The 13,545-nt window shown below is 42.7% G+C and overlaps 1 protein-coding gene and 1 long non-coding RNA gene across 2 annotated transcripts; both read right to left on the bottom strand.

Moving 5' to 3' along the window:
- Window positions 1–3,033: 3,033 nt before the first annotated feature.
- Window positions 3,034–6,984, bottom strand: LOC120437737. The gene is made up of 7 exons (XM_039608283.1): window positions 6,475–6,984; window positions 6,265–6,382; window positions 6,099–6,190; window positions 5,880–5,994; window positions 5,062–5,229; window positions 3,517–3,672; window positions 3,034–3,284 (listed from the first exon to the last, which is right to left on the bottom strand). The coding sequence occupies exons 1-7, from the start codon at window positions 6,739–6,741 to the stop codon at window positions 3,223–3,225; spliced, it is 978 nt and encodes a 325-aa protein (XP_039464217.1). The 5' UTR covers window positions 6,742–6,984; the 3' UTR covers window positions 3,034–3,222.
- Window positions 6,985–7,391: 407 nt separating this feature from the next.
- On the bottom strand, window positions 7,392–8,205 carry LOC120435485. Its single transcript, XR_005609763.1, has 3 exons — window positions 8,188–8,205; window positions 7,953–8,054; window positions 7,392–7,615 (listed from the first exon to the last, which is right to left on the bottom strand). It is a non-coding gene; the product is annotated as an uncharacterized LOC120435485 (long non-coding RNA).
- Between the last annotated feature and the right edge of the window lie 5,340 nt (window positions 8,206–13,545).

The following is a 13,545-nucleotide window of genomic DNA, read 5'->3' as shown; positions in this document are numbered from 1 at the left end:
GTACATATTGCATATGTAATATTATTATTATTGTAAATATTATTATTAGATACCAAAGATACAATTTGATTAAGGGTTTTCCTGTCATTATTTCAATAAAAATGCAATTACACACGTAAACAATAGGATCAAAATAAACTTTTAAAAAGTCTATTGATCAAATGCTGATTTTCAAAACATTCTAGAGGAAAATAGAGATAAAATAATCTGAATAGTAACAGTGATCTTGGATGATGATGGAGACTTCAATGGATTATTCTGTTTCAATCAATATTTTCATATCTATGACAATAATTTGATAAGTTTAACAGGTTTGTTTAGGCCTGGCAATACAGCAAATATTCACAAACTTGTTTTTGAAGAATGTTTATCTTTTTGGGGATGAAGCTATCTGGCAAAATGATACAACCCTTTTAACCTCATCTTTATGTCTATCGTGTGGCTATGATACTGGATTTTGGTTTGATGCATATGCAGGCTACAGCTGGGGAATGGCAGTATGTTGTGGATTGATTTGGCATTGTCAACCACTGTTACACCAAACTCACTTATAACATGATAAAGGCCTCTTACTCAGTGTCATGGATTTTCTATACTTTTGGGGACACTGGACTAAAGTCTGAGGCAGTAACTCAGATCAAAGAAGGCAATGATTCTAAAATGAGAGTTTACACATGTCATTATATGTATCCAGGAATATGTGCCTGAGGATAGTTGTCATGAAATCAATATTAAATCAGAGTATTCCTTAATTACCACAGCTGACACGAGTTCTCCATAGCTGCCTGCTGTCTCAGGATCTGTCTCCAAAAAGGACCAGGGAGCGCTAACATGCTATGTTCTAAACTGATGCAGAAAATGCACATTAAACATAATATAAACTTACTGAGAGAAGTAATGTCAAGAGGATGCCTTTAGCTCCTATTGGGTTGGTTCGTTGATCAATGCAATACAGAATCATTAATCTGGTTTTATGTAATGTCCTTAAAACACGTCAAAATGAGGCTCTGTTGTCTGTGTGGCCTCCACATGCCTGTATGACCTCACTACAACACCTGGGCATGCTCCTGATGAAGTGGCAGATGCTCTCCTGAGGGATTTCCTCCCAGAGTCCAGGACTAAAGCATCTGCCTACTCCTGGACATTTTGTGGTGCAGTTGGTGGATGGAGCGAGACATGGGGCGTTTCTCAATATGCGTACTTGTGCGTACTTGCGTTCTCGTGTACTCGTGATACGTCATCAGTCGGAGACCAAGTACTGTTCCAATTCTAAGTACGCATCAAGCCGAGAACGCGAAAAAGTCCCGGATGTGTTCTCGCTCCGCCTGTTTTATCGAGCATGCATCGGTGTGGACTTGGTACAGCTAAATATCCCAGAATGCATTTCGTCCAAAACTCGACAGCGGACTCCCAGCACATCGTTTTCAACTCCCCCCCCGCGCTCGTGGTCTTCTCACTACTCAGGTTGAAGAAACCCCAGCAGCTGTCTATGGTATTGTCCACTAAAATAGAAATAAAAGCGTTCTAACATCTCACCTGCTTGTTTTTATTAAGGTATGTACACGTATGTACATGTACACTATTTTTATTTATAGAGGTTTTACTACTGAGGTTAAAAATGATATATAAGTCACGTAGATCACTTCTAAATGTTAATGTTTGGTTTATTTCAGTGTTTTATTTGTTCCTGAGTAAACCGGTTTGGCTGTGATTAAAGTTAAGCTTCATAATATATTAATCACAGTTAAATTAAGAGGGGACGGCAGTAAAAACTCCGGACCTGTGACATCATCACGTACGCAGGTGTTCCAATTGTACAAATTGTGAGTCTGTGTCGTTCTCGGCGGGTACGTACTCCCGTGCGTTCTCGGCAATGCGTACTCACCGAGAACGCGAGTACGTACTCTGCGTGCTTGGGAATTGAGAAACGGCCATGATGTCCCAGATGTCCTCAATTGCATTCAGGTGTGGGGAACGGATGGGCCAGTCCACAGCATCAATGCCTTCGTCTTGCAGGAACTGCTGACACACTCCAGCCACATGAGGTCTAGCATTGTCTTGCATTAGGAAGAACCTGGGGCCAACCGCACCAGCATATGGTCTCACAAGGGGCCTGAGGATCTCATCTCAGTACCTAATGGCAGTCAGGCTACCTCTGCCGAACACATGGAGGGCTGTGCGGTCCCCAAAGAGATGCCACCCCACACCAAAACTGACCCACTGCCAAACTGGCATGCTGGAGGATGTTGCAGGCAGCAGAAGGTTCTCCACGGCGTCTCCAGACTCTGTCACAAGTGCTCAGTGTGAACCTGCTTTCATCTGTGAGGAGCACAGGGCGCCAGTGGCAAAGTTGCCAATCTTTGTGTTCTCTGGCAAATGCCAAACATCCTGCACGGTGTTGGGCTGTAAGCATAACCCTCACCTGTGGACGTCGGGCCCTCATACCACCCTCATGGAGTCAGTTTCTGACCGTTTGAGCAGACGTGCACATTTGTGGCCTGCTGGAGGTCATTTTGCACGGCTGTGGCCTTTCTTTCCTACCGCACAGTACCTTCCCTTACCATTTGTTTCCTATTCTTTTACTTATTCTTTGATGACGGTTGTCTTTCTAGATATGCAATTTCATTTGCTCTGGGGCGAGTCACTGGCTCGGGTGGATTCTGGGACTGTCAGTTCACCAGTGTGCTGGCATGCTTATTATCAAACACACCGCTACAGCGAACATCTCAATTGTACTTGTTGATTTCTTCAACAAAACACTGAACAAAAATTTCTTTATGAGTGTGCTGCCTGGTGCTTTTAAATTCTGTGGTAATTTGAGCAGCACAGAAAGCATTCTATGAATTAAATTATGTTATTGTATCTGAACATGTACACTAGTCATTAAATTAGATGGGAAAGAATGATTCAGGGTAAACAACTGCACCAAGGGAATTCTATTTTTCTTCTCAAAATGTAAAAGGTCTGTTGATGATAAGCAATTTCTAAAACAGACATTGTAAAAATCACATTAAACAGAGATGTGATTAACTTTTTATTTTACCAAACATAACATCAATGATGACACAACCAGTCTTCATCAGAAGTGCTCAAATCACTCTCAGTGGCATCGTCTGGAATGTCTTCCTCCTCCTCCGAGTCCATTTCCAGGAGTGGTTGGTGGCTGAGGATTCTCTTGTACACGTCCTTTACTTTGAGCATTTCAGCTTTCAGTTCACTTTGTTATTTTAAAACCAGGCTACAGAGTCCCTTCTGTGCATCCTCCAACATGCCAACAAGGGAGGCTGTAAAAAGAACAAAACAAATAAATATGAGTAAAGTAAAAAAACAAACAAACAAACCCCTCACCTCATAAACACAAGGAATTAGGATCCTGTAATTAAACTTTTTTTTTAAAGGGAGAAGGCAGTGTTAGCCACCAACCTAGATATAGGTAAAAGATCCAGTAAGACTTTAGCATCTGCTCTTATTTTCAATCGATTTGTCAAAAAATGAATAAATAAATAAAGTGCTTACAGTCTGAGGAGATTGTCCCCAACACCACAGATCGCATTCGTAACACTGTCCAGTGATGCAGCATCTCCCTGCAAAGGATCATCTCCTCCTCTCTCAGGCGCCTCACAGCCATCACCTTCTCAAAGACCTTTCTCTTTGTCTGGAGGTCAGCAGCAGCTACAGTTTAACAACAATACAATACAATACAATACAATTTTATTTATATAGCACATTTAAAAACCACAGGCATGCCAAAGTGCTTCACAGAATGAGTTAAGAGCAATAATAAATACAAATATAAAGCATAAAATACAAAATACACATAAAATATACTAACAGGCAGGTGACATAACTAACCAATAATACACCAGGCATAGTAGACACAACCCAAAAGGCTGAAGGTTAAAACATTATAATCATTAACAAGTAATAAAAATAAGTTCCAAATACACTAAGGATGTGGGCTCTAAGAGCTGGGAAGGCAAGGCTAAACAGATAAGTTTTAATCGAGATTTAAAAGATTGAATTGAATCAGACGCCCGAATAGCTAGGGGAGGTTATTCCAGAGGTAGGGTGCGACAGCGGCGAATCTGTGACCACCTCTGGTCTTGAGCCGAGATCTCGGTTGCACCAGGAGCATTTGGCCTGCTGATCTAAGCGCTCTCCCAGGGATATAAAACTGAGGAGATCCGTAAGATAGCTGGGCGCGGTGTTGTTTATGATTTTAAAAGTGAGCAATAAAATTTTAAAATCAATACGAAATTTAATAGGGAGCCAGTGCAGGTCGGAAAGAACTGGAGTAATAGACTCAAACCTGCCAGTTCCAGTTAAGAGACGCGCAGCCGCATTTTGAACAAGCTGCAGTTTATGAATAAGGGCAGAATGGAGACCAGTATAAAGGGAATTACAATAATCTAACCTCGATGTAACAAAGGCATGGATAAGTTTCTCCAGGTCCTTACGTGGTATGTAGGGCTTGGCCTTAGAGATTAGACGTAGTTGATTGAAACTCGATTTAACTACGGAGGACACATGTTTGTCCAACTTGAAGGAACTGTCCAAGACAACACCCAGGTCCCTCACAGTGTCAGAAAGGGAGTCAGCAAAGGGCCCAAAAATACCAGTTGATTCAGCCCGAGAGAAGGGACTATCAAAGATTACAATTTCAGTCTTCTTATCATTTAGAATAAGAGAATTGCTCAGTAACCAGTTTTTAACTTCATTCATACAATCAGAAAAGTGTTGCAATGACGACGTGACATCCTCAGCTAGTTCAAAATAGATTTGAATGTCATCCGCATAAAAGTGAAAAGAGAAATTGTATTTATCAAAGATTCGGCCCAAGGGTAACAAATATAAAGAGAACAGCATGGGACCCAGCACAGACCCCTGGGGGACACCAGAGGTAACAGGGGCAATGGAGGAGGCATAGGTACCCATGGTGACAGAAAAAGACATCAGATGGGAAAACATAGTAGCATATTATGATTCAAGAACAAAACATTCAACTACTGCTCAGATACTGGCAGTTTGTTTAAAAAGGATATTTATAAATCAAGAGCTTACGTTCACTTGTGCTCTGCCAGGGCCAAATGTCAGTCTGCATGAGGGCATCACTGGATACGATTTGCTTTGTTGGTTCAGCAAGCTTGTTGTAGTCGTCAACAGCAGCTGCCAAGCGTTTCTTCTCATCTAAGATGACCTTGCGAATTCTGTGTCGCCTCTTGTTGCTATCTGTAAATAATCATAAAAAAATTCACACCTTCACATAATGTATATAGTTACATTTTAATCTACACTCATCAATTTGTTTGCTAGAACAAATCACATCCAGCTTAAACAAACCTGGATCTGATTTTATTCTGTTTACAAAGTAGCTGTACAAACTAAGTATCAAACGGTCCATTTCAAAGAAACCGTGACACCATTTTGTCTGTAAAGACTTTGTGTTCGCACTCTGATGATGACGACAAGCGTGCCTGCAACGCTCCAAGGCTGCCATCAGTTTGATCAGTTTCTAACTGAGAGGAATATTAATCAGAATACAGGATGAGTAACAGTCACCAAACTACAGTGGACTCTGTAATCACTGACTTGATGATATTCATTATAAAACATCTGTAGCCTTCATGTGCTGCATTATCATGAGATAACAAGTATGTCGGTGTTCAGGTTTATAAAACCAACTAGTACGACATCACTTCAACCCAGGTCCAATCCAATTTGATCAAACGCAACAACTCTGCCATAAATTCTGCTTTTACAAGGCTTATTTTTCATTGTTTGTTGACACTGTCAGAAAGATATTAATTCTACCTTAACTTCTTTAATGAGGCCATGGTGGGTCCTATTGTTATACATGAGTGCGTTATATTGAGACTCACCTTCAGCCCATTTCTGCACATCGGCCACCCATTGCTGCAGTGTGTCGTCATCCACACCCAGCTCATTTTTGGTCACATTCAGGCTCTCCACCTGTTCTCTAAGGATCCTTATGATCTAAGAATACATTAATAAATGTCATTCACATTGATGTTTTTAGAGTACTGGTGTTTTTCCCCCATTACCACACACATTAAAATGGTTTTTGAAAAAAAAATCACCTTGAGATATCTCTGGCTCAAACTGCGGCCCAGTTGTTCCACTTTCCTTTTGTTCCACCCCAAAGCCAGGAGGGTCAGCATGTCTGTTCGCCCTGCATTTCAGTTCGTATAAAAATAAGAATTAATGAGCAGGAGACTGAGTGGAATCTCACATACAGACACATACCTGCTTTAGACATGTACTTCGTTGTGATGGCCGCCCTAGACAGGAAACTGTTTACTTGTCCCACCTCTTTTCCAACTGTAGAACTGGCCCCATCCTGAAACGCACCTCCCCATTTGATCTATAGAAAGGTCACAATACATGACTGCTGAATTCATTCAACCTTATAACAAAATGTCTCAAACTAATCCAAAACTACAAGCTGCAGTATACCTCGCATTTCCAAATGTGAGCCTTTGCATGCATGACGGAGAGAAAAGGGCGCATTGACAAGAGGTTCCTCAGCTCAGGGCACTGCTGAGCCACCTTGGTTAAATAGGGGAAATATTTGCAGGCCACATCGGAGCAAAGGAACGTAATATGTCCTGGGACGCTAGCTGCCAACTTCCTCTGGAGAAAAAGAGGGTAAGCAAAGATCTCCCCTCGAAACATGTTCAATGCCGCTAACAGGACTCCGTGGCAACAAACAGCTATTTCCATGCCCTCTTCATCCAACTTCCCAGTGGACTTTTTGGACGACTCCTTTGCTGCTGTCCAAGATGAAGATCCGCACAACCCTTTCCCCGGGACCTATACACTCAAAGATTTTAACATAAAAGACATGACATGATTAAGCCCTATCAGGGACAGACTTTTAAAACAAATGCATAACAATTAGCTGAATTAGCCTTAAGTCACACAAGACCTCATATCTCCCCAGGACAGCACTGATAACACAAAATAAAAATCATGGGGTTTTTTTTGTTGTTTTTTTTAAATACACATGGTGACAAAATTAAGTATACATTAAGAAAAAGTAAATAGTATTATAACAACACCAAGAGAAAACAAATAAATATCCACCCATCCATATATGTATATATACACACACACACACACACACACACACACACACACACACACACACACACACACTGAAGTGCAGGCAGGGCAGCTAAAGCATGGCTCCTTGCACATCCTGTCCACCTCAAACTTTACAGCACTCCACCCCACGAAGCTTTTACTGAAGGCATCAGCTGATATTCGTCCAGTCTTTTAAGTAGAGGACAAACAACAGAATATTCAAGGACAGTCATCATAAACATTGATTTGCACAATTTCCTTAAACTTGGCAAATTTAGAAACTCACCCTTCCAAAATGGGCTGTTCTTTCATCCAGCATTTTGACAAATGCCTTAAGTGACATCCCTGATCCAGCCTTCTTAATGTCATAGAAAGACATCCATTGAAAACAGGGTGCAGAAATTTAAGGTGCCAGGCCAATATCCACTACCCAGGATGTCCTTAACTGAGGGGGACCACATTAGGTCACAGCTGGTGCAGCTCACCACTGGCAGTGCAAGGTTATAACAGCCTTTAGGAAGGATAAGGATAAATTCAGTCATGGCTCAAAGCATTCATTTTTTTCATGTTGTGAAGATTTCATGTTGTTTTCAAAGCGGTCTGGTAAATCCAAATGACCTTTGACAGGTGCCCACATATACTGCGGGCCGAGGGTAATTCAAAACAAGATGGCAATTCTTATATATGTATCTATTATGTTTCTATTGTTCAGCACTTTAAAAACACACAAGGCTGACCAAAGTGCTATATAAATAAACGATCATGATGATGATAGCAATGTACAATTTGCACTAAAACCTGCAAACACATCTATTGTGTATGTACTATGTGACAAAAGGGCAACTTACCATTTATGGTTACAAGAGCCACAATTGCGCCGGGTGAAACCTCAACGTTACCTGCTGGGCAGTCACACACATGGTCTGGCCTTTGCACAGGCAACAGCCGAACTAACATTAAAAACACACAATATACCAGTATATATATAAAAAGAATTGGAAATTGACTGATACACAATAAAAATACAATAACAGCACCCACTCATAGTACATAGCAAGAAATGCATAAGACTTAAAACCGTACCTATTGGCTTGTGAAACTGATGAAGGCTGCAAAAACCCTCCTGTTACTGCCTCTCTGTTGTGCAGGACAAAGCGTGTGTGAACTGCAATATCACAGTCAGCACAAAGGAATGGAAGAGGCAGGCAGTCCAGATACCTCACAACTACTTGTTTGCCACACTGACACACACGGTGTGACAGTGGATCCAGAGTAGCTAACATATTGTCTATAAGACAAGGCCTGGTCTCTTTCCGCTTTTGCAAGGACACCATGTTTCTGATCGCCCAGTGAGTAGTAGCTGACTCAGACGCCGTCTCACAAGTCATGGCTGCGTCCTCTTCTCCATCCTCCAACAACTGAAGCAGCACCTGAGGAAGCACCTCAGTTCCATACACTAACAGAAAAAAAAATAAAGAAACTATGTTTCTTAGGACTGCACAAAAGCCCTGCATAACTCAACTATAACAAATATAAAAGTAAACTTTAAAAAAGGAATACCTTCTTTTATATATTGTGAAAGTGCCTTTTGTTGGGTTGACACTGGCAACATAACTCGGTTCTTCACGTGGACATTGATGCTGATCTGCGGAAAATGGGGGAAAAAAAGATTGAAGAATATTTACTTACTGAAAGATATATACACATATATAAAATTTATAAAAAATATATCAAATAATATAACGTTTACTACTTACAATAAATTAGACAAGTGTGTTCCCTCTTTAACAATTGTTTCCACTACATCACATTTACAAAAAAAAGAAAAAAGAAGGTTACCTGCATGTCTTGAGGGAGTTTGTCAGCAGCTTGAAGCTTGGCGCTCCGGTTAACGTTAGCATCATAGGTTTGTAAAGAGCTAGCAGAACTATTAGCGCAAAAACTGCTTTACACACCATGTAAGGCTATTTTGCAACACACAAGTCCTTAAATGTTTATAACAGATTTAATGATCATCGTTGGATTAAATGGCTAATGCTGCACTAGCCACGTGTAGTCGTTACCGTACTGTACCTAGCAAGCATGCTGACGGTAGCTGTAGCCATTTTTAAATGCATTAAATCGTTTCCGAGATCAGTCACCTCTGTTTGTTTGAAGCTTTTATGAAAAAAACCCTTTGAAACACACATCAAGCTATTACTTTGTTACATACCTGCATTCGAATCAATCAACTCCGCCTCCTTTTCTTATTCTTATAAACGGGTCTCTCCGTTCTCCCATCATCCTTTGCTTACACCGGTTGCGTCTGATTGGTTGGAGCCGAGCGCATCCAAAACTAACAGGAATGGTGAATAAATCTATAAATGTGTTTTACGTGTGAAATAAAAATAATAAACCCAACAAAGGATTATGTACGTTAAATCTGCGCACTTTCAGATCGTGAATCACTTTAGAAAATGAAGCGATTTTATTGTTGAATTATCAGTGTGACTTTCATGTGCTTTTGTTGAGAAATATTAACGATGTCATTAAAAGAAAGCATTAAATTAGGGAGAAAAACCCGTTCCCGGAGAGGGTCCCCGGTTCTCCAGTTAGATTGTGCTTCAAGGCGTCACGTTTCGCCGTGACGGGGTTATTATTGGAGTAAATGGATGGCTGGAGCCTCTGCTCGAAGCGTCTCTGATCGCCGCGAGCGGGTTCATATTGGAATGAATTGACAACCCACAGCGTCGCATAAAAACGTGGAAGGGTACCTTTAGCGTCAGCATGAGAAGTTAAGGGACGTGACAAATCGTCAGTATTTTACGCGTCGGGAGTGAGAATGGGTTGAATATCCTGTCTCAGAGTGATGCTGAAAAACTCGTTCAGTTATTTATTAGTTGTAGTCGGGAATATTGTAATTCATTATTATCAGGATGTTCTTTTTTGCATTGGGACACAGGCAGGATGCGATAGCTGCTGTTTTATCTATGTGTGGATCCACATGCCTAGCTCCCAAATGGTACCCAAATACTCTAGGTCCCTCCATCCAACCACACACTTTCGGGACTGTGACCACCCACTGCACATGCTCCACCGAGGTATCACTATGAATGACAACATCATCCAGGTAGCAAACAGCATATGCAGTGTGAGGATGCAGCTATCACTACAGGAGGTGCTGAAAAATGAAAAATTCAAACATGCCTAACAGAAGTGTGACGAATGGTACGAACCATACAGAGTAGAGAAGGCTGTTTTGGTCTTTGGCCTCTGCAGACAAAGGAATCTGCCAGTAGGCGTTAGTTAAATCCTGCTTCATAAAAACAAGCAGTGCTTATTCAGTCAGGTCAACCGGAGGCATGGGATAAGCATCAAACCATGAGACCTTCACTTTGTGACAATCATCACAGAACCGTATAAAACCCTGCGCTCACTTCTTAATTACCTGGAAGCACCTTAAAGACAACCGGCGCCTCTCAACAGCTGGGACAAATCATCTGGCAAACAGATAAGCATAGGAGACCAAACACTGAGGAACAAATCCTCATTTCATCCTATGATAACAGCATTTTCACCATTTCAGCCAATTCCTTTTGCACAATTTGTCTCTTGTGCTCAGGCAACTTGTAGAGCCATGAACAGACTTTCACACTAGGCTGCGTTTCAAATTGGTGCTTGTAACAGCCACTATGGTGTGGTGTCCCTTTAAGACACCCAAGTCGAGGGTTGATGGTGTCATCAGTTTGTGCCACAGCTCTCTCTGTGATTGTGTAGACATGTGCTTGCATGTGGAGGGACGGATTTCATGTTTTATCTCTCCAGACACCTTTCTTTTGCAACGTATGGGTTGTACGAACACGGCGCGCTGTTTGTTAAGCTGCAGCCGTTCAGCCGGGCTTTTATATGGTTGTTGAAGATGGCGTATTAAAGAACCACCGTGGACTACCGATACCAGCGTGGGTGTGTGTTCTTCTGACTAGCCTGCTAGGTGTTTTGCCGCCTCCTCTCAACCGCAACACAACCCAACGTTACATGCTGCATGAGAGTCTTGCAGATGGTGGGGGAATGAACACATCTGCAAACTACTGTCGCAATGCAGGAACATCTGCTTATTGAAATGTGTGAGATGTTAATCACAAAGCATCTTAAACACACTGTCTGAAAACTTCATGCCCACATCTTGTTTTTAAGAAAAATCAAACATTTTTCCTTAAGTTCATTTAAGTTTTTAATGAGCTGCATGAACCGTGCCGAGAGCAGCCAAGTCTCCTCCTCTGATAAATCTCCACATGTACCACTAAAACATTTAAATTAGTTTGAATCGGAAATAATGGCTCAAACTACTTGCTGTGAGACCATTTGCTTATTTTTCACACCAAACCGTTTAATAAGATAAACTTTACACAGAGTTCATCAAATAATTCTCGCATGTTATCGCGATAACAGCGTATGTCCCCCCCTCAGCCAACGCGGATGCAGCCTGTGACTCTCTCCACTCTGTGGTCAGCAGACTGCAAACACAATCTCCGAGAGCCCTTCTCATAATATCAGGGGACTTCAATCATGCCTCACTGGACTCCACACTGCCCACCTTCACCCAGTATGTGACCTGCCCAACCAGAGACAATAAAACACTGGACTTACTGTATGCCAATGCAGAAGAGGCATACAGTTCATCACCTCTCCCTCCCCTGGGCAGATCTGATCACAACCTGGTGCACCTTGTCCCTGTGTATGAGCCCTTAGTGCGCAGGGAGCCATCAGCCACCCGCACAGTCCAGAGATGGTCAGAGGAGAGCGAGGAGGTTCTTAAGGATTGTTTTGAGTCCACTGTGTGGGAGGTGATCTGTGACGACCACGGAGAGGACATCGACAGCCTTACTACATGCATTACTGACTTTATTAATTTCTGTGTGGATAACACCGTACCTACCAGGACTGTACGGTGTTTCTCCAACAACAAACCCTGGATTACCCCAGAAATTAAAGCTGTCCTCAAGCAGAAGAGGAGGGCCTTCAAATCCAGAGACAAAGAGGAGTTGAAAAGGGTGCAGAGAGAGCTGAGGGGACTAATAAGGACTGGGAAGGACAGCTACAAGCAGAAGATGGAGAACCAGCTTCAGCAAAACAACGTTGGTGAAGTCTGGAGAGGCCTCAGAACCATCTCAGGCCACAAACATCAGAACTCTCTGCCTGGGAGGGATGTGAGGTGGGCAAATGAACTGAATCATTTCTTCAACAGATTTGATTCAGCCATGAGGCAGTCTCCAACATCGGTTGCAGACTTACCCACCCCCACTGCTGCTGTTCCACCTCTGACACCTCAGACACTTCACACCTCCTCTATTCACCCTGCTCACTCCTCCCCACCCCAACAACAGCATCAATACACACTCAACACAAGGCCCCAGCCTGTCTCTCTCAACCACCCAGGTTCGGAGGGAACTGAGGAGGATTAATGGCAAGAAGGCAGCGGGCCCAGATGGCATCAGCTCGAGGGTCGTCAGGTTCTGCGCGGACCAACTGTGTGGTGTGATGGAGCACCTCTTCAACCTGAGCCTGAGGCTGGGGAGAGTCCCACAGCTCTGGAAAACCTCCTGTGTTGTACCAGTGCCAAAGACTTCACGCCCCAAGGACCTCAACAGTTACAGGCCGGTGGCTCTGACATCCCACCTGATGAAGACCCTGGAGCGGTTGGTCCTGGCTCAGCTTTGGTGCCTTGTGAGCTCATCACTGGACCCACTTCAGTTTGCCTACCAGCCTGGCATTGGAGCGGATGATGCCGTCATTCACCTCCTACATCGCTCCCTCGCTCACCTGGAGACCGCTGGGAGCACTGTGAGAATCATGTTCTTTGAGTTCTCCAGTGCCTTCAACACTATTCTTCCCTCGGTTCTGAAGGACAAGCTGGAGAACTCAGGAGTGGACCATCACCTCACTACCTGGATTTTGGACTACCTCACCCGACCGACCACAGTATGTGAGGACTCAGGGCTGTGTGTCGGACAGGGTCATAGAATAGAATAGAATAGAATGCCTTTATTGTCACTATACAGTTCTACAATGAGATACAGAGCATCTCCTACTCAGTGTAAACATGCTGGGGGGGGTACAGTTCTGCAGCGCTATATACATATGGACAGTATTAACATATGGAAGAAGATGTGTATATATATATAAAATGTACAATTTACAAGCCGTAAGTAATATGTAATAAATAGTGTTATGTATATACAGTTATTGCACATAGAATTGGTATTGCACAGTGGTGGTCCATAGAGGAAGTGGGAAGTGGGGGGCTGTGTTATCGGTGCATGTGTGAGTTCAGGGTGGTTATCGCTTTGGGGAAGAAACTGTTTTTGAGTCTGTGTGTTTTTGTGCTGATGCACCTGTAGCGCTTCCCTGAGGGAAGCAGGCTGGTATGTTGAAGCCAGGGTGGGAGCTGTCCTTGATAATGTT

Source organism: Oreochromis aureus, linkage group 3 (genome assembly GCF_013358895.1).
Source record: "Oreochromis aureus strain Israel breed Guangdong linkage group 3, ZZ_aureus, whole genome shotgun sequence".
In the NCBI taxonomy this organism is placed as follows: domain Eukaryota; kingdom Metazoa; phylum Chordata; class Actinopteri; order Cichliformes; family Cichlidae; genus Oreochromis; species Oreochromis aureus.
Note: the sequence above shows the minus strand (reverse complement) of the source record. Positions and strands in the feature narration are given on the sequence as shown.

Coding starts and splice junctions, on each gene's coding strand:
- LOC120437737 (XM_039608283.1), bottom strand. CDS start 6,741: ATGGAAATAGCTGTTTGTTGCCACGGAGTCCTGTTAGCGGCATTGAAC. Junction 5,230..5,879: donor TGTGCAGAAATGGGCTGAAG/GTGAGTCTCAAT, acceptor GATTATTTACAG/ATAGCAACAAGAGGCGACAC. Junction 3,285..3,516: donor GGGGACAATCTCCTCAGACT/GTAAGCACTTTA, acceptor TTCTTTTTACAG/CCTCCCTTGTTGGCATGTTG.